Source organism: Nicotiana tabacum, chromosome 13 (assembly GCF_000715075.1).
Source record: "Nicotiana tabacum cultivar K326 chromosome 13, ASM71507v2, whole genome shotgun sequence".
Lineage (NCBI taxonomy): Eukaryota > Viridiplantae > Streptophyta > Magnoliopsida > Solanales > Solanaceae > Nicotiana > Nicotiana tabacum.
In genome coordinates this window covers 125,150,588-125,173,079 of record NC_134092.1, presented here as the reverse complement: position 1 = coordinate 125,173,079, position 22,492 = coordinate 125,150,588, and the positions used below count along the sequence as shown (strand labels likewise).

The window sequence follows — 22,492 nt, the reverse complement described above, 5'->3', positions numbered from 1 at the left end:
AGCACCTTTGAACATGTCAATATAGAAACTCAACAAGACAATCAAGATAAATGCCAACAGACAATGGAAATAGATGTGGTTAAACCTCAACCAATAACTAAAGAGGTGCTTCAAATATTTGATTCTATTCAAGTGGAAGGACAAAGCATTATAGAGATTGACAACAAACAAGCTTTGGGTATTCAAGTCTTAGAGAGTGCACCAGTAATAGAAGAAGTTGTTGAAAAAATCTCTACTCAACTAACTAGACGAACCTCAAATTCGAAACAAAAAGAATCTCCAACTACGATATTAAGAGAAAATGCTTCGTTGGATGAAATACAAGTGGGATCAATATTTAACAAAAAGAAGAGTATAATTAACTGTTTTTCGAACATAGCAATTAAAGGACATTTTGAATTCAAGGTTGTTAGATCAAGCTCAACAAGATATTCGTTAAAATTCAATGATGATAGGTGTAGGTGGTGTGTGCGTGCTTTCAGAATTAAAGATTCAACACTATTCAAGATAGTAAAGATTGAGAAAAATCATGACTGCTCAGTTAATACTATGAAAGCTGATCAAAGGCATGCAACTTTAAAGTTGATTAGTGGTTACATTATTGACAATATTCGAGACCCAAGGTTTGAAGTTACACCAGCCTTTGTCATGGCAGAAATGCAAAAATTGCATGGACTAGACATTGGTTATCACAAGACGCGGCGTGCTATTCAACGTGCTTCAGCTTTAATAAGAGGAACTCCTGAAGAGAATTATGAATTATTGTCTTCATACTTGTATATGATGAAAAGTAAAAACCCGGGAACATACACTAACATAAAGATAGACGACAACAACAGGTAAACAATCAAAAAGAGTTTATTAGTCTGTTTTAAACTTTAGGACATGTTGTCCTTAACTTTGATGTGTTCATTGTAAAAGTTAAGGACATGGTGTCCTTAGCTTTGATATGTGCAGTGTAAAAGTTAAAGACATGGTGTCCTTAACTTTGATGTGTGCATTGTAAAAGTTAAGGATATGGTGTCATACTTGTATATGATGAAAAGTAAAAACTCAGGAACATACACTAACATAAAGATAGACGACAACAACAGGTAAACAATCAAAAAGAGTTTATTAGTCTGTTTTAAACTTTAGGACATGTTGTCCTTAACTTTGATGTGTTCATTATAAAAGTTAAGGACATGGTGTCCTTAACTTTGATATGTGTAGTGTAAAAATTATGGACATGGTGTCCTTAACTTTGATGTGTGCGGTGAAAATGTTAAGAACATGATGTCCTTAACTTTGATGTGTGCAGTGTAAATGTTAAGGATATGGTGTCCTTAACTTTGATGTGTGCATAGTAAAAGTTAAGGACATGGTGTCATACTTGTATATGATGAAAAGTAAAAACCCGGGAACATACACTAACATAAATATAGATGACAACAACAGGTAAACAATCAAAAAGAGTTTATTAGTCTGTTTTAAACTCTAGGACATGTTGTCTTTAACTTTGATATGTTCATTGTAAAAGTTAAGGACATGATGTCCTTAACTTTGATATGTGCAGTGTAAAAGTTAAGGACGTGGTATCCTTAACTTTGATGTGTGCATTGTAAAAGTTAAGTACATGATGTCCTTAACTTTGATATGTGTAGTGTAAAAGTTAAGGACGTGGTGTCCTTAACTTTGATATGTGCATTGTAAAAGTTAAGGACATGGTGTGCTTAACTTTGATGTGTGCAGTGAAAATATTAAGGACATGGTGTCCTTAACTTTGATGTGTGCAGTGTAAATGTTAAGGACATGGTATCCTTAACTTTGATGTGTGCAGTGAAAATGTTAAGGATATGTTGTCCTTAACTTTGATGTGTGAAGTGTAAATGTTAAAGCTTTGGTGGCCTGTATTTTTAACCTTCTGTTAAACTGTATTTTTAGGTTTCTTTATATGTTTTATGCATATGGATCATCAATAGCTAGTTGAAATCATTGTAGACCAGTGATTGTTGTTGATGCAACTTTTTTGAAGTCAAAATATCGTGGTGTTTTAATGATTTCAGTTTCAAAGGATGCAAATAACCAAATATTCCCACTAGCCTTTGGAATTGCAGAATCTGAAAATAACAACTCCTATGAGTGGTACTTTAGTGAGCTTCGCAATGAAATTGGGAGTCGTGACAATTTAACTTTTTTTATCAGACAGGCATCAATCTATTACATATGGCATCGCAAAGGTATATCCTGAAAGCCACCATGGGATTTGTATTTATCATTTGGAGCAGAACCTAAAGCGAAGGAAAGTGAAAAGTGATGTCATAAAACTTTTCCAAAGTGCTTCAAGAGTATACAGGCTCAAAGAATTTGATCTATATATGTCGGATATAGCAAAAATTGATAAGAAGACTTTTGACTACTTGATGGAAGAACCACCGGAAAGGTGGGCACGTTCTTGTAGTCCATGACGAAGATATGACATGCTCACAACAAACATAGTTTAGTCAATGAATTCTATGTTATTAGAAGCAAGGGAGATGCCTATATTAAGAATGATGGATTTCATCCAAGTGAAGCTACAACGTTGGTTTTATGAAAGAAGAAATGAAGCATAAGGAACTTTTTATGACGTTTCTTGTTGGGTAGAAGAGGAATTGAAGAAAAAGATAGACTTAGCTTTTACTTTAAATGTAAGTATTATGTTCTTACTTTAGCTTATCATTTTAATGATAATTTAACATAATGTACTAACTTATAGTTTTTCAACTTTGAAGGTCTTCCCTATTGATTCATAGCGTTCTAGAGTTGAGGAAGAAGGAATTACTTTATTGGTGAACTTAAACAAAAGAACATGTGATTATTTTCAGTTTCAATTTGATAAATTACCATATATACATGTAATTGCAGCCATCGAGAAGAGAAACATCAAGAAGTCCAATTTCTGCTCGGACTGGTACTTAAAGGAATCTTGGCAGAAAACATATGAAAGACAAATACATCCTGTAGGACATATGAATTCTTGGATTGTACCAGAGAGTGTTAAGTCACAAATTATTAAACCTCTAGATTTCAAAGTCCCACCAGTTAGAAGGCAGAAGAAAGGGCATATTCCAGCTACCGAATCATTAAAAATAACATTCAAATGTTGTCGTTACAGAAAAATTGGTCATAATAGAACATCTTGTATATATTCTCCGGCAGTCCATCCATTTTCAAGGAAGCATAGATAATAATAGATATATCCACTTATGTTTATCTACTCTTTTAAGTTTTTGCTATAAATTGGATTCATTTAGATTGTTTTTATTTGAGCAAGTAAACATTAGCGGATGGTTATATAAAAGATGTCCTGAATTTTCAAAGATTCTTTGCGCTTACGTGCTCTTTGTTTTTTTTTCTTTTCTTCTAGATGCGCATCTCTATAATCGCTTTCATAATGATCTTCTACATGCACATCTGTATCATCACATTGATCATCAATTGCATCTTTGCTAATTTGAACACTGGGTTATCTCTCTTTGTTCCTTTCATGAGGTTTGTCAAGAAGCTTCAATAAAGTATCAATCTTTGATCCTAGGTTTTTCTTTAAAGTCTGTGAGATAGTATTTAAAATAAGAATCAGAATGTTAGTTGTTTATAAGTTACGGACAATTGGTCCTTAACATAGAGGTACAAGCACAGAAATTAAGGACAAGTGTTCCTTAACTTAGAGTTACAAGCATATAAATTAAGGACAGGTGGTCCTGAACTTAGAGTTCCAAATTCAAAAAATAAGGACATGTAGTCCTGAACTTAGAGTTACAAGTTAAAAAGTTAAGGACATGTAGTCCTGAACTTAGAGTTACAAGTTAAAACGTTAAGGACATGTATTCCTAAACTTAAAGTTACAAGCTCACAAATTAAGGACACGTATTCCTGAACTTAGAGTTACAACTTCAAAAATTAAGGACACTTAGTCTTGAACTTAGAGTTACAAGCACAGAAATTAAGGACATGTAGTCCTGAACTTAGAGTTCCAAGTTCAAAAGTTAAGGACGGGAAGTCCTACACTTAGAGTTACAAGCTCAAAAATTAAGGACGGGGTGTCATTAACTTAGAGTTACAAGCACAGAAATTAAGGACATCTAGTCCTGAATTTGAATTTAGAAGCTCAGAAATTAAACACATGTTACCTTGATGTTATTTTGAATCCTTTTTTCTGATAAATCTATTTTTTGATGTATTCTAGCACTTTCTGCCTGCATATCCTTTTTGAACTTCTTCGATAATCTATGAATCAAAAACCATAAAAACAAAAAAGTCTCTTAAGCAAAAATAAGCAAATAAAAAACTAATGGTATTCAAAGACAGAAAACCTACGTTAACAATTTCCTTAAGCAAGACTTCATCAAATTGTGTTGAAGGCATTGAACTTTGATCTTGAGATAATGGCACATGCACAGTAGCGGGCTCTGCATCTTCTTCAGAAGAAAGAAATGGTACCATCTCGAGCAACTGAAACAACTATTATATAAGAAAAAAAACGTAAGTATTTAGAACTAAAACACATAAACAAAAAAATAGCTAGTAGTCCTATTAACTTACTTTTTTCATTATGGAAGTACTTTTTACATAGGGTGTCATAATGTGGAGATTTCATATCTGAATAACATAGCATCCGAGGGAACCCACATTCTCTGAAGTTCACAAACGATTTTTCCTGAAAAACTGGGAATACTTCCATAATCCAAACACAGAAGGCGAAAGGGAAGCCAAGTATAGTATAATTGACCATCTCTTTATCTTTCTCTTTCTCTTTCTCTTTCTCTTTCTCATTCTCATTCTCATTCTCATTGTCTGAAGTATTTTGTTTGGGCTTCAAGCAACTCTTCAATGATTTGAGTAACTTTTCATAACAAAAAGAGCCCCAATTGAAAGAAAAGCAGTGTTCATCGTCATCTACGATTTTCATTACCCGCTCAGACACATTCTGATTCTTGCGCTTCCCCATCAACACAGATTCAACAAAATAAATTGTTTCCAACTTCACTGCATCGCCATGGCTGCCTACAAATGATGCAATTGTACTATATGGGTGACTAGTAATAAAATACCACAAATCGCCTAACTCGATTCTATCCTTTCCAGGGAAGTAGACTTTCGAAAGCCTATTATCTCTTTCACTCAAAACTTTGAAGTCCACTGAAGAAGAACATTTCAACCCAGTAATTATCACGCTTCACGTATAAACTTCACTTCATGATCAAAAACCTTGAATGCCATTGAATTCGAGTCATTGCTTACAATTTCTGAAAGCAACACAGAATGAATAAGTTTACCACAGAACTTCACACCTTGTAATCGAAAAAAGTTTCCGAAAACACCATCTCTCAACTTCTTCCATTACGTGTTCGACAAGAAACTTTTTATTGTTTCCTTATACTAAAAATCTCTTTTCCAATAGCTCATCGAATTACGCCAATCATCAAACTCGAAAACACGATCTCTTTCCATTAGCACACTACAAAGAAGGAAATAGAACGTAAACATTAGAACTATTTTTCTGAAATGTCCTTAATATTTAAAGTAAAAAACTAAAATCCAGGAACTAATTAGATGCATCTTTAATAGAAGCACAGTTAACTAAAATTCCTAAACACAGTTAGCTTACAAATTCTTAGGACTATTTTTCTGAAATGTCCTTAATATTTAAACTAAAAAATTAAAATCTGGAACCTAATTAGATGCATCTTTAATAGAAGCACAGTTTACTAAAATTCCTAAACACAGATAGCTTACAAATTCTTAGGACTATTTTTCTGAAATGTCCTTAATATTTAAACTAAAAAACTAAAATCCAGGACCTAATTAGATGCATCTTTAATAGAAGCACAGTTTACTAAAATTCCTAAACACAGTTAGCTTACAAATTCTTAGGACTATTTTTCTGAAATGTCCTTAATATTTAAACTAAAAAACTAAAATCCGGGACCTAATTAGATGCAGCTTTAATAGAAGCACAGTTAACTAAAATTTCTAAACACAATTAGCTTATATATTCTTAGGACTATTTTTCTGAAATGTCCTTACATAATCAATATATTGATTAGGACTATTTTTCTGAAATGTCCTTACATAATCAATATATTGATTGAACCACAAACACATTTCAATGCCAAAAGAACAAAAATCCACTCCTTATTTCTCAGCGAATCAAGTTATAATCATTATTTTGGACATTTCACACATACTTGATGACAAACACAGCATTGATCACGATTAGAGATATACAAAAAGAAAAATGCATAAAAGCAAAATCGAAAACATACAAGTTCGATGTAGAGAAGATGACAAAGGAGTAGAGATTAAGTTGGACAAAGTATACACAGAGAATAGCGTGGGCTGAGCAGGAACAAAATCACAAAGAGTTGCATGCAGGAACGATATTCATGAGAGGGAGCGAAAGTTTGGCTCTGAACTTTTCATATTGGGTATAAATCGAGAGAAGCGTATAAAGTAAGGTTTGGGAAGAAAAGAAATAGAAGAAAGGGTAAAAATATCTTTTCATATTAATTTTAATAGAGTAGTGGCTATTTTTGCTCAATATTAAAATTGGTGGATAAAAAATAAACACCACCTTAGATAGAGGCTACCACACGCCATTTTTATTACTTTCCGGCTAAGTAACATTACTTATTATGGCCCGTGGCGTTACCTATAGGCTAGCGTGAGACATGATAATCGACATATATATATATATATATATATATATATATATATATATATATATATATATATATATACTATTAACATATAAAAGTTAAACATTATCACTTGTAGTTATCATCGGAGAGCTCAGACAGAAGTTCAGATCACTTAGAATATATAGAAATTGTGTGAAATGTTGTTACACTATTACAGTAAAAACGTTTTAGTCTTTAAGCTAAACCAGTACAACAAACTTAGGCCAAATGACATCTACACGGGTGAAATTAAAAAATAACCAGATTTATAAGTGATAATTAAAAAATAGTCACGATTTCAAAAGTAATCGAAATTTAGTCATTTTTCATGTAAAGATAAATCTGAACGAAAACATTGTTCAAAACCCGAAAAATATTCCAGCATAATATATTGGAGTTCAAAATTTTTACATGTGAACTTCCAGCATAATATACTGGAATTCCAGCATAATATACTAGTCCAGCATAATATGCTGGAAGTCCATACACAGGTGCTCCAATCTCCAGTATATTATGCTGGAACTTTCCGTGTGCTGGAGTTCCAGCATAATATGCTGAAAGTTCATGCACAGGTTCACCAATCTCCAGTATATTATGCTGGAACTTTCCGTGTTGCAGCAAAACAGTGGCTATTTTTCAATTATCAGTCCGAAAACTGGCTAGCCCATGTTATTTCCCCATCTACACTCTTCTTTAAAGTCCAAGTCATACTTTTGGGAATGGCCCAATTTCAAGCTTCACTTCGTCCTCTTTCTTTTGCCAACCCTTACTTGTCTACAAAGCCCATTTGGTTACACACGTTCCTCAAAATTTATGTATAATTGCCGCCCAACTAATCTCTTAAACTAAAAATAGCCGACGGGTATATAATTTATGTATAATACGTGTATAGATGTATATAATCTATATATACCAGCTAAAAAAGTAAACAATGAATCTAACATGCTATATGTGTAACAATCCCATTTTCTATTACGTCTTGTCAAAAATTAAGCAAGAAATGAATTTCTGGAATACATTTGCTTTAATATTATAGAATTCTCTTCTAAGCTTTTGAGAGTGAGTTTCAAAATTTTGGTTTAGGGTGTGTTTGGTATGGATTCCATTTTTTCCATATTTGGTCAACTTAAATGTTTGGTCCTCCAATTTCAGGAAAATGACCCACTTCCCTAGTGAGAGGAGGGAAAACATTTTTCGAAATCATCCTCCAATATATGTTTTCCAATTGTTTTGGAACTTTTGTAAACCAAACAGGTAGCTAAGTTTTTCCCAATCCAAAAATGACAAAAAATTAAGAATGAAAAGTTAGCCAGATAAGTAGAAGATTTATGTTGATCTCCCTTTTAGTAAATCTCTTCATCTACTCCTCACCACATATCTCTATTCTTTGAATCACAAATGTCAATTTCAACCAAGTGTTCAAATTTCCAGAGTTCCCTACAACAACTGGTGATACAAGCTCTCTTCAAACATTCAATGGACACAACTCTCTCATGAGTAAATATCTTACCTCTGGTTTTTTTTCACTTTTTGTCCGCGCCAGAAATTATTTACATTCGTTAGCCGAAAAAGTGTATAAAATTTGTATAATTTTTGTATATAACATACAGAAAGTGCATATATATACAAAAAAAATATACAATTTTTCGACTATTATTTTGAAAGTGGCTATATAGTGTCAATTTCCCCATAAAGAATCCATCAATCTAATATAACCACTTGCAAAAAAGTGTCCACAAACCATTTAATTCCTAGTGGAAAAAGTGAAAAAGCAACTCGAGTCACGGATATATCAACAAATTCATATGTTCTGTTGTATAAAGTCTAGGCTGTTATAACTCTTCACAAGTCAGAATTTCATATCAAAAAAGGAAAGAAGAGTAAAGCACGGGATGTAGGGGCGGAACAAGTATAAATATTACTTCTCCAATGTACTAAAACTTACCTCATTTGAAGCATTTGCAATTTGACAGAGAGAGAATAAAGAGCGAAAACCATGTCAGTTGAGGCTCTTGCAATGGCGGGTGCAGATTACAATAAGTGCAACGTTCACTTAGAAGATATGGAGCAGAGGAACTCGGAAAGGACACCACAGCATCTTCTTGCTGATGAAAGTGAGGGAGGAAATCGCCGTCACAGCCAATGGTCAAGAGGACATGCATGGCGAAAGGCAAACAACAATGTTCAAGCCGAGGCAACAGTATCTGCAAATGTAAAACCAGTATCTAGTCTCGGACAAGAAAATCGTACATATTACTTTTATGTAACCTAGCTACACAAGAGGATTAGCTTTCCTTGTGATGTAATCCACTACCAAAGTATGTGAATTCCAGGAAAGCATAACCTCTTCACAATGACTATGTGAGCAACAACAACAACAACATACCCGGTGTATTTCCACAAGTGGGATCTGGGGAGGGTAGTATGTACGCAGTACTTACCTCTACCTTATTAAGAAACAATGAATATGTGAAGTAGGAACATAAATATTGCATATTAGATAGTCACTTAAACATAGCAAAAAATGTAACCTTTTCCCTGCAGATATCAACAAAGACCTGTCAAAGAAATATTTTACTGGTCAGTTCCATTTTTGGGATTATTGCATCTGATGCAAACGTACAATAAACAAGAATGCTTGACTAGAGACCTTCAGGTTGAGCAAAACGAATCTCTATAACAAGGATTAATGTTACAATTTGCAGATCTTGAGAAAGAAGGGAAAAAAACAAAAGAAACAAAAAGAAAATGGTTGATACGTTATGTCGCTGCACAGGCCAAGCATACAGGAAAAATAATTGATTAAATAAGAGAAGCACGTGAAAAAAGATACAATCAAGATATGGCACAAGCAATATTAAAACATCAATTGCATGCCATTTAGCAGCCAGCTCTATGCATCAAAGAGACTATTACAGGAAATTATGTACTTGTTTGGAAATACAGATTTGTCATCTTCCACCAGATAACTCAACGGCATCTTGATTATAGATTGAATCTTCGCCCCAATCAAATCGACGTTGTAGTCTCTCGTATTCTTGCCTACGTGTAACTTCGACATGCTGCCATTCTTCCCACCGCTCAGCAAGCCCTTCTCCTTCCAGCATTCGTACTACCTCTGACATTGCTGGACGGTCCTCTGGCGATCCTTGAGTGCAAAGCAATGCAACTTGAATCATCATCTCTACTTCATCCATGTTATAGTTTTTGTGCAGATTGCGGTCAACAATAGCATCTAGCCTTTTCTCCCTTTGCAGTTTTTTGACCTTTAAGATGGCACATGCAGTAATTTCAGTAACCGATACTACAAAAAGGTCCTATAAAAGCGAAGATTGCAGAGAGCTTATCAAGCAAATTAAAAACCTAGGTTCAGGGCCCACGCCTGCAAGAAAATTTAGCGTCTTCTCATTGTTAATTTCACTTTAATTTTCCACTAGTTTATCTTACTCCTAAAAAGGGTGTCCGATAAAAGAGGCTCAAGTATTTAGACGTATGTCTGACATGCAAAGCGTTTGCATAATAATGCTATGTGGAAAATGACACTTCTTTTTGGTCCTACAAGCTGAATATCAAGATTATATAAATCAAGAAAGCAAAAAAAAACAGAATTATACAATTTATGTCTTGTAATGGACAATGAGCCCGCAAAACCATGCAACTTAAAGAAGAGTGGAAGTATAATCAGCAAAGGTAAGATAATAAAATAAAACTTAAAAGAAACTGAATTGTTTTAGATGTCACAATAAAAGTAAATATGCAATAGCCATTAGGAACTATATGCAGATCAATTGAATCAGAGTTAGTATCGGTTATGCAATAGCCATTAGGAACTATATGCAGATCAATTGAATCAGAGTTAGTATCGGTCATTGAGTTAGGTACACTTACATGGTCAAGTAACAAGACATCATCTTCTTCTTCTAGGCGTGAGAAGTCTATTGCGCGTTGACCAGTTACAATCTCCAAAAGCATGATTCCATATCCAAAAACATCAGTTTTTTCTGATGATTTCCCTGTGGACAAGTATTCAGGAGCTATATGGCCCATTGTACCACGAACTTGAGTTGTCACATTGGTTTTCCTAACATCAACTAACTTTGCCAAGCCAAAATCACCAACTACAGCTTCAAAATCTTCATCTAGTAAAACATTAGCTGCTTTAACATCACGGTGAATAATTTTTGGATTACAGTGTTCGTGCAAGTACTCAAGTCCACGTGCAGTGCCCAGTGCCACACGCTTCCTGGTTGCCCAATCTAAAACAGTCTCTCCAGGTTTAATTTCTGCATTTGATAAAATACTACAAATAAGAAACCCCCACAATCTCATCAATTCTGCGAGAAATATGCTGAACTTTAAAGCTTGACTGACTACTGCACGCGTTATCTTCAATTCATGCAAGGTTTTCAAAAACTCAGCTTTTCAGGGAAATGATGAATGCACAAGAATGGATTCATGAACTCAATTAACCTCTCATTATAGAAATCGACCTCAATTCATGTTGCAGAGTTCCCTTTTGATGAGGTATAATTCAATATGGCTCTTGAAGACTAAAGAGAACTAAATGCTTCTACAAAATATTAAGAATATTGAGCACCTATGCAATACTCCTTTATTATCTGCTCGAACTTGTCTAAGTCTAATTTTCCCTGGGAAAAAGCAGGAAGCACCCGGAATTTTACTCATGGTTATCTAGCAAAGGCCATTTAAACTTCTAGTGACTATTCACAAGTCTAAACAAAAAGAATCAAGAAATAAAACATGAGAAAGGAACTCGAGTGAAAATCTGTCCTCCTATGATCAACATATAATCTAACACGACAAGCACGCACCCAAAGGTGTGGCCTAGTGGTTAATTAAGTGGATTGAGAACCATATCCCAGGTTCAAATCCCAGGGAAGACAAACACTACGTGATTTCTTCCCATCTGTCAAAGTTACTCGGTATCATATGTAAAGGACACTTAAGACTCTTGACAATAAAAAATTTCAGACTTTTGTAGAAATTTAGCTGCCACAAGAGAGAATGTTCCCCTTCCTTAAACCTTCGCATCTCCCAACTATCTTTCACATCTCCAACAACATCTCAGTTTATATAACTTCTGTAGAAATTTAGCTGAGTTTGTTTAAAAGAGTAATAGTAACACTAGAAAAAAGATGATCCTCGACAATTTGAAATTGAGATATACAAGAGAAAGCCAACTTCAAAACATGGATATAGGCTCTACTGTGAAAAATTAAATACCTCGTAGACGATAGGCAACACTTAGGTTCTGCATATATGGGTATACTAGCAAGCGTTCAGTCGGTGTGGTGCAAAATCCTATAAGCCGCAAAAGATTCCTATGAACAGCCACACTGATCATCTCAACTTCACGCTGAAATGCAGCATCTCCCCCAGGACTCTCATAGTCGGTTAATCTTTTCACAGCAACTTTAGTGCTGTCATTGAGCACTCCTTTATAAACCTTGCCAAAACCTCCCTGTCCAAGAACATTCTTTTCACTAAAGTTATCAGTAGCAAGTTGCAACTCCCTCCATGCAAATCTCCTCAATTGACCAAATGGAATTCGCCTGTCAACCTCACCTGAGCACACCAAACAAACACCAGGAAAATGTCACAACATACTCAATGGACCTACAACATCTTATAGTGCACACAATTAAAGTAATGCTGATTAAACAACTCATCTCCAACACAAGATGGAACTACGAGATGTAACAACGGATAACAGCTTTAGCCTTTTTCTTTTTTTGAGAGCAAACAACACAAATTGAAGTTAATATTGTGAAAAACAGTTGTTACGGACCTGGAACATCAACAAAGATTTCACGTTTGTAGCCTTTGTTCCTCCCCCGCCAGAAAAATAGCATAAATCCCCCAAGAAGGATAATTCCAAGAAATCCACCAACAATACCAATTACGAGCCCAGTTTTTGATTTACTTGGAGAACCTGCCAAGATTTCAACTTTTAGAATTGGCCAGGGACAATAAATTATCTTAATACCAAACATCTCCAGCAAACCCTAACGTCCACATTAAGTAATTGTAGTTCAAACATGTAGTATTTGCTCGTTGAATTACCTTCATTGTCAGACACACAACGATGACTGAAGTTTAAGCCACAATTCAAATGGTTATCTGAAAAACTAATAAGCAAACTGAGTTAAACTAATATCAACAGTCACACCTCATGCGAAGGAGGCTGGAACTATTATAAAATAATGTTCAAATTATTTTCAATTGAGCATTGCAAGAATCGATATCTGCATACTTGTATTTTGGGACTTGGAACAAACTATCGGGAACTTTGCCAGTAAGATCATTTAAAGCAAGCTGACTGTCAAAGAGAAACCACTGAATCAGGTTAATATAACATGGTACAGACTATAAACACATCAAAAATCAGACTAAATGATTCACTTACAGATTAATCAAGTTGGTAAGGCCTGAAAGCGACTCAGGGATTGTCCCAGTCAGATTGTTTTGACTCAAAAACCTGCTCAAAGAAACATTGAAGTTGACTCCTTAGCCTAACAACCCAAAATAAAGCTCAGTTATAGAAAAGCAATAATCAATGAAATAATACTCCATTACTTACAGAAACTGAAGCTTTTTCAGATTGCCCAGGGAAGCAGGTATTTCTCCAGACAAACGGTTATTTTCCAGATCCAACATGGTCAAGCCGGTTAAATTTCCTAGCTGTTCAGGAATTTTACCAGTTATTCCATTTCCTTGCAAGGAACTGCCAGGATGTTGACAACCCAGTCAGTTCAGTACACAACATAACTAAAGACATGAAAAGTGATATGAGTTCAGAAATCTAATTAATGTAGAACTTCCTCTAACAAGGAAGAAAGCTTTATTTATAAGGATCTTCTCAGCAAAAGTTGAGAGTTATCACATTATAGTGTTCATCAGAGGCACTACGAGAATAATGTGATAACTGATAAGAAATGACGATGCAAAGACTCGTGAAATGCCAGATGCAAAATATTTCACCTCGTCCATAAATAACACCATAATTTTAAGTAGAGTGATTTATATACAGACGTCAGGATTAAAATGTGCCCTTTGACTCAAAATCCAAAGACTAAAAGGAGTGTAGAGTAATGAAATTCCAAGAAACCAATATAAGTATATTGTAAATACACATTAGCATTCAATCGAACAATATTCAACAAGTTCTCTATACGTACAGAGTATTAAGATTCTTTAGAACACCTAATCTTGGAGTTAAAGTGCCAGCGAACCCCATGTTTGACAATGACCTGCAAACAAAGCTCGGACACCATAAAAAATCACGTTTCAGAATGGTAGTTGACCGACAAAAGCTTAAGTGTTGGGGATGCAAACTGCGACATAATCGTATAATGTACAACGTGATCAAAATGGCTCTCGGAATAGCTTCAAACTTACACCATGATGACATTGCTGTTGTCGTCACAAGTGATTTTTGACCAAGTGCATGGGTTAACTTGATTCTGGTTCCAATCAGAAAGTTGATCCCTCGAAGCGTTTAGTGAACTCTTCAATGCAAACAGTGCATCTCCTAAAACAAGGTCAGAGATTACAAAATAACAGAATGTCACCCTTCTTTACTAGCAGAACAGATACAACATTTAATCATAAGAAGCATAATGTAGATATTATGAATGCAGAAAGAATGAAAAGATAATCTAAATTTTCCTTATACATTTGAATGGTTAAAAGAGTACCAGAATGAAAAGAATACAGCAGAGGGCGATCTCTTTGGTAATTTGATAAAGTAGAAAAAGGAAGAAGTGTATACCCTGGGCATCTGGTGCGACAAATGAATAGAGAGACGATAATGTCAAAACTGCTAAGAACAGCTCCATATTGCAGATGAGGTTCAATTCCATAGATCAAGTAAATTTGTTGCCTTTCATCACTGTGACACAACACACCATCTTCTTTGGTATATGAACAGGTGGTGGTTCTGAAAAATATATTAGAAAGATTAATAAGAGCAAAATTAGTATACCCTCAAGGGCAACAGCTAAGCATAAAGAAATATGGAAAAAAGATATCCGGCCCTAGACGGAGAAGAATAAAATAGCAGTCAATGATATAGATCAATCAAATAAAAAGCATAGTTACAGCACTACATTAATGCCCATCTATCAACAAAACTTGTAGAATAATGTACATAACATGTAACCACTACAAAACACATACTTTTAACTGAAAATCCCTTAAGAGCAAACTGTAGCAGTATTGAAGAATCGTAAAGTTATCAAGAGTTGAAAGAACAATTGAACACTTGTCATTTCCATTCAAACAATTCTTCAGCTCTACCAATAATGCCAACCATCCCAAAAGAACAATTAATTCACAAATTTCAACAGTTAAAATAATTGATTCACAAATTTCAACAGTTAACGGACCTATCCTTTTCTTTCCTGAATAAAGACCAAACGCCAGTAGTTCCTCGATTGTCTATCGGATATGGGACCACAAGAAATTCATGAAATGCAGCAATAACAAACCTGCTAAATAACTCCCTCATTTCCTCAAGTACAGAAAGTGAGTAATGAACCATAACAAAAGAAAATCTCCAACAAATGAAACAAGAAAGGTTGTAGATAAAAATGACCATGTAAATTATCAAATCACCTTTTCCAACCATAAGAATTCCTAAAATTTAACCAGACTCACCAAAATCCAAGTTAACCACTCTACAAAAGTCCAAGTTTCTGTCTTTTTACATTGTCTCTTGCCTATGGTTAAAAATTTAAATTTACCTTCTTCTCCTTTCACCATATGCATCAGAAAAAACCAAAAATGTAAACAAATCCACCCTTTTTATTCCAAAAACTACACCACACCAAAAAAGGAACCCCACATCCTCAACTTCACAAAATCCATCAAGAAATATATTTTCCAATTCCACTTCTCACAAGCTAAAAAAGTTCACTTTTTTAACTTCATTAATCCAAGTCAAAATCATAAACCCACCATATCTAAAGCTTCAAACTACCATTTTTAACATACTAAGCAAATAAAATGAATTAACAGAATATGGAAAAAGGACCAAAACATGAATATGAGATGGGTAAGTTAAGTACCTTTAAACAAGCACCAGACTTTTGAGCTGTGAATGAACAAAGGGTGAATGAAATAGCAGAGTTTGAACAAGAGATAGAGAGATAGAGAGAGAGAGAGAGAGAGGTGTGCTTACCCGGATTACCCGTCCACGTCGGTGCCGGTGCTGTAGAAGTTTACCGGCGGAGATTACCGTTAGAATTAGATCATTAGTATTAGATAGAGACGGGCATGTAAGAGAGATAAAAAGTCATCTGATTTCATATGAAGCTGTTAATGTAAAAGAACTTAAAAGAAAGCTTCTTTTTTGGCTTCAATATTAAAGAAAGCTTATATCTGCATATGGTCTCTGCAATTATTGCGTTAGTTTTCTTAGTAGAACTAATTCCTAGAAATAGACAAGGTCATATACAACCTTTCCGACTCTCTTGGTGGCTAACTGGAAGTGGACCCCACTTCCTTTTACTGGTAAATGGTAGTAATAGTGAAGAAGGAATTAACAAATGGAAAGGTCTTTGGTGTTTCACAGTGAGAGTGTGAGACTGAGACATTATTGGTTTGGTGCAATGGTAGAATATTTCTACCCTTATAATTTTCGGGTTTGAAACATAAAAAAATATTTTTTTTAAATTCACTTCTTATTGAGCTTACTCAATGTAAATTTGAATTAGTTAAATCAATGAATTTTGAAATATCACATGATTAAAAAAAATAATTTACTGGAAAAAAAATTCTTTGTGGAGGGGTCCCCTTATTCTAATTATTAATAAAAAATTCTTCTAATTCAGGAAAGGTGAAAAAAAAATTGTTGTTAAGGGGGGAATCCAAAGTTTTTATGAAAATCTTTTTGTTGTTAATTAAGGTATTATGAAGTAAAGAATAAAATTCTACTTTTAGAATATGAAAAAGTTTGAGTCAACTATAATAGAATTTCAAGTTGCATTAAAGCATAAAACCTTTTTGTTAAAGTATTAGGCACTGCACTATAGAACTACAAATTCCAAAGTTGTAAAAGAAACTAAAATTTGGATATGTCTTTTTTCAAACTTCTAAATGATGAGTCAATTGCACAAATCTTTTGCCTTTTTAACATTTTTTCAGGGTCAAGAAACTTATTTTGATTTATATGATAGTACTTTAAAAGAAATTGAATCAATATAAGATTAACTCATTATTGAGAATATTACAAACAACTTTCTAAATGTTAAAGTTAATTTCCCAAGGAAACAAGAATCCAAAGTGGCACTTCACTTTTACCTAACTGAAAGAGATTGAGTTTGACTTCAAAAGAAGATAAAAGAATCCCAAAATATTGACCAAAAAAGAAGATAAAAATTACCAAAATATTGACCAATAATATCCTTAACCACTTGCATGTGTAATACATATCACCTAGTAGTGATACTTCCTCTGACATTATATAATGCTATCATTAACTTTCATAACATAACTTAGGAAGCACTTAACTATCTTTTTCTTTATTTCTTTTTTCTTTTTTATTTTGATTGGGGGAGGAAAAGGATAAATATTTACTTACACCTTCCAACACCTTAGTTACATATAAAAGAATTAATGCATATCATTAAAGTTTATATACCAGAGGAAAAGGTACTCCAAAAAAATATTGAGAATAAGTGATTAGACATGATAATATATTTCCAGTTTATCGAAAATATGACCCTAGATATAAGATATGGAGGGCAAGGATTAGGATAAAATATTAGTAGGTAGTCGAGCTTGAGATACCATATTTGTCACGTATTTTTCATATTACTATGATCGTTATCATTCCCGTATAATCTTATTTTTCATGCTTTATTACTACATATTGTTTTCCTTGCTTCGATTTTCTTATTGCTTTGTTGTTTTATTATTGTCACTATTTTTGTCTTTATTACTCTTAACATGCCTTCTTCACTATTATTTTTCTTTTTTAAACCTGTTAAGAAATATTTTTTTAGCCGATGATTTATCGAAAACCGTCTCTCTACCTTCTTGAAGTATGAGTAGGGTTAAGATCTGCGTACACATTATCCTCTCCGGATGTTCGAATACTATGTGGGTAAGTGGGTCAACATGGTCACAAAAAGAGAAAAAAAAACTTGATTATAAAACATAACAGGCCTTAAATGCTACCTAACAAAAAAATGGATTACCACAATTTTCATAATAAATAAGTATCCACTTGTTTCTTAAAACTGAAGCACTGAATATAATTATGACAGAAAATTCTCCTAACAATTCGAACCAATCAATTCGTCAAAGAGCAAGTGATAATGTGCCCGCATTCAAAATTGTCAGCTCTTTTTTATTATTATTTTAATACTGATATTGTTTTCTTGCCAGAAATAATGATGGCCCTTTATTTTTTTAATTCTAATTGTTCCTTGTTTTCTTTTCTTTTTTGGTGATCAACAATATAATAACATGTAATAAAACAAGTGCTTTTAAAAGTCCAAATATAGAACTTTTACTATTAAACATTTAATGGTGGGATATGTAACACTTATTTAGTATTAAGAATTAAGTGACAATTCACTGATAAAATTGTTGAACTTTATTCAATTGCATGGTTCGCCTCCACAAAATAAAAAGGTTTAATACAAATTTCAAAATTGTGTGTAAAAGAAAGTTCGGGTGTAGTAGTTTAATGGAAATATAAAAAAGGAAAAAACAAATATTGGAGGTTTTTTTTTTCATATGGGAGAAAATAGATTAATACATATTTATGGGTGTTATTTTCTTTTTGAATAAATTTGGTATTACGTCATTTTCAAAGGAATGAAGTGTTCTAATTTTCTGAACTACGTTGTTGTTATGTATAACGTTGCTGTATTATTATCTATCAATGGCTAGACTCCGTTCACGTCATGCATCTTAATTAGTTATATACAAGGAAAAAGTAATTTAACTTTAAGCATGGATTAAATAGTTGTTTGTGTCATCTAGTGGCGAAACAAAAAATTTGCTAGATGTAACTAAAATATAAAAAAGTAAATATACGAAAAAGTTAAAAAAAATAACTTATTGTATATATATAAAAAAATAATTTATTTATATATACAGTATAATTTTCAACGAAATATATTAATTACTCAATACTGGAGCCACCGGTGTCACACTCAAGCCTTTTGGCCATGAATAAGATTTCGAATATTTGGAATACTATTTAAAGACTATTTATCTCAAACTTTCATCCTAAGAAAATATAGTGTGGGCGAGTATTTTTTAACCTTTTCTTTTTTCAATTTTCTTCTTTATCCAAATTAGAATTAAGTTTGAAATGACAGAATGGTGAATGTCAATGCCGAACTTCTATTGTCTAGTAGCCAATTAAATGAGAATACTTAAAGAGTTCTGTAATTAAATTTACATATTCGATCTCAACCATGATCTTTTTAATGTACATTTAATGTTTATAGTAAATTTCAAAGAAAGATACTAATCACGCCCAACTCTAGTCCTAAAATAATAATTGATCGCTGCAAATATAATCCGGTCTAAAAGTCCGGAGTCGAATCCCATAGAGAACTAAGGCTTAGCTACAATTGTTCAATATTGCTAAGAAATACAAGTTTAAATAATTTTCTAGTTATAAAAATTATCATTTTTTATTTTTAAATTAATTAATTAACAAATACTAGAAAGTAGTAAAATTATCAGCTAACGAGGATAAAGTTGGAGACAAGATAAAAGAGGCCTAGAGTTATGATTTCTCCAATTGTCGGAATCCTTCCCGCTATGCCTCCTACAATTTCGCCTAAGTATTCTTTACCGATCGTGAGTACTTTGGTTGTCGTAATTCTCTCTCGAGCAACTACTACAATTTACTAGATGTATTCTCTCGAACTACACTAGCTGGCACTAGTTCACCGCTTACTACGATCGCACCAAGGTTTTGTTATCTCTAATCCCGCCTTTAAACCCTCTGTATTGATTTATCACATACTTTAGGAGTGATGTTGTTCAACAACTATCTAAATGCGTACTCTCTCTCTCTCTCTCTCGAGCAGTACACACGAAATAGACACATTCAATTGATGGTCATTAAATCAACAGCAACAAACACGTAGTTAAACAAGTAGAGAAATCCAACAGCTCAATTATATTAAAATATAACAAGAATTCATCCTACAAAAGGTTACATCAAAACTCTAGATAACAAATTAGCTATTCATAATAGTATGCAAAATTACAATACTAGAATTCGTAACTAATAATGAAAATAGAGGAAGAAAGATGGAAAAACAAGAAGTTGAATCCTTCTCCTTGCTCCAAGTGTGTTCTTGCCTCCCTAAATTCTTCTCTCTCCAAAATAGTGATTTTCTCTTAAAAGCACGTTTTAGGATGTATTTATAGTGACTAGGATTTGTATGGGGTGAATTTCCCTTCTCCTAATTCGGATTGGAAAAGCTGATTTTTTCTACTCCGGTCTTGGTCTGGCGAAATGAACCTCGCTTCACTGTCCGGGACTTTTCCGGTTTCTTTTGCTCCGATCTCTGTTTGGCGAAGTGAACCTCGCTTCGTTGTCCGAGACTTTTCTCTTCCGGTCTTTTTCCCTAATTTTTCTGCTATTTGATCCTTTTCCACATAAGTTTGTTCCTGCACGTAAGAAACACGTAATTTGCATATTTTCACTTCAAAAACTGTGTGAAATCCCGCAACTCACACAAAAATTAAGAACACACTCAAAACATGCATTTTACGCCATAATGAGATACTTAAACATTAAACAGATTCTCGAAATATGATTACATTGCAAAAAAATGTCAACGACTAAATGTCAGAATTTTATCTAGAAGGTCGAGCTACTATTTTTATTTTTATTTTTTGTCGAGTTTTGTTTACTATATAATTTTAACAGCTTCTAGGCAGGGAAATATGATAGGCAAAGTTAAATTAAAAAGGGTTTAGTTTGGTGGTTATCAAACGTTCATCTCACCTAGTGAAGAATAAACTACTAATCATAAAGTAAAATAGTTTTAAATTATTTTCCTCTTTTTCTTTCTAGGTGAAATTAGAGATCATGAATAATAGGTAGAGAAATAAAAGACTATATTGATGCATATTAGAGTTGTAGTCAATCTCGATTTTAAAGTAAGTAATACACATGCTAAATTTGAATTTAAAGTAATTATATACACATATTAAATATGGAGTACAAATTTGGTGACGTAAAATTTTATTCATTATAAGTTTTTATTATACACAATATGGTTAAGTTTGATTTTAACGGCACATACTTTTTTTCTTTCCCTTCCCCGATTCGCTATAAATTGAAAAATAAAATTATACACATTAGATTTGGATTTAATGCACTTTTCATCAACTAATTCAATTTCTACATAGTCAAAATTTTCTCAACTACCACCTTTTTTCACTGATTAAATTCAAAAGTATAATTGCTCAAAAGTCAGAAAACATTTCCCAACACGTGAAGAATTGTTAGATTTCTTTATCGAAGAGATGGCATGCATGTACCAGTACAACTAAGAAACAAATTGCAATTTGACTTCCTTTCGGCTATTTTTAGAATGAGAGGTGCTAAACGACCACACTAATGTGGCCCAACTGTGGCCACACGGCTGAAATTACATCAACGGCCTCCTAATTATTTAGCCCTATAATTTTTCCTCCAAAACAGAAAATTAAATATGGAGAGGCTCTTCCTATTCCCAACAATGAGCTGCCTGAAATCATTCATGTTCACATAAGGATGAAGCTGAAAAATCTTTACATCATATTGTATTTTCATTGTATTTTATGTGTATAGCAAATTATTGTATTTTCTTTTTAAAAAAATACGATATACGATTTAGTAGGAGGAAGAAAATTTGAATTCACCAGATTTAGTAGTATCAATAATGATTCAATACTTCCTCCTTATCAATAATACAAGGAAAAATAAGTATAACAATAATACAAGGAAGAATAACAGACAATATTATAAGAAAATCATATTAATCCACAAACATTTTAATGACAAGGGTAGAACACAGTCACTACATGATCTTAATGAAAAAATCGAAAAAGCTAAGCATTAAATGTTCCTAGCACTTCAACAACGAATATCAATATAAATATGAATCGCAACGATGTAATTAACATTATCGTAGTATATGACTACAACCTTAGTCAATGGACTTATATTGTTGTTATGAATAACTAATGGCCGATACGTATGACATTAACGAATAAAATTATATATTGGCTATTATATAAGCGATCGATATAACTATGAATCGCAACGATGTAATTAATATAGGTTATATGACTACAACCTTAGTCAATGGATTTATATGTTACTATTAATATCTACTTATTATTATGGTTTGAATTAAATAATTTAACAATTGAGGTCAAAATGAACACTACACATGGACTATGAATAACTAATGGTCGATACGTATGACCTTAATGAATGAAATTATATATTGGCTATTACATAAACGATTAATATAACTATGAATCGCAATGATGTAATTAATATTAGCGTAGTATATGACTACAACTTTAGTCAATTGACTTATATTGTTGCTATGAATAACTAATGGCCGATACGTATGACCTTAATGAATGAAATTATATATTGGCTATTACATAAACGATCAATATAATTATGAATCGCAACGATATAACTAACATAGGTTATATGACTACAACCTTAGTCAATGAATTTATTGGGTACAGACTTGGTTCAGGATGCTCTGGAGAAGGTTAAGGTG

The 22,492-nt window shown here is 33.2% G+C and overlaps 1 protein-coding gene across 2 annotated transcripts; it reads right to left on the bottom strand.

The window, feature by feature from the left end:
* Positions 1–9,358: 9,358 nt before the first annotated feature.
* On the bottom strand, positions 9,359–16,127 carry LOC107830000 (putative LRR receptor-like serine/threonine-protein kinase At5g10290). 2 transcript variants are annotated; one of them, XM_016657481.2, is made up of 13 exons: positions 15,791–15,862; positions 15,110–15,211; positions 14,494–14,661; positions 14,121–14,253; positions 13,901–13,972; positions 13,303–13,446; positions 13,129–13,200; positions 12,976–13,041; positions 12,786–12,850; positions 12,511–12,654; positions 11,946–12,287; positions 10,590–10,984; positions 9,359–9,967 (listed from the first exon to the last, which is right to left on the bottom strand). In XM_016657481.2, exons 3-13 carry the CDS (start codon positions 14,582–14,584, stop codon positions 9,653–9,655), a joined length of 1,839 nt encoding a protein of 612 aa, XP_016512967.1. In that variant the 5' UTR covers positions 14,585–14,661; positions 15,110–15,211; positions 15,791–15,862; the 3' UTR covers positions 9,359–9,652. The 2 variants fall into 2 exon arrangements, with proteins under 2 accessions (XP_016512967.1, XP_016512960.1); XM_016657474.2 differs by lacking the exon at positions 15,110–15,211 and having other exon boundaries at positions 15,791–16,127.
* Between the last annotated feature and the right edge of the window lie 6,365 nt (positions 16,128–22,492).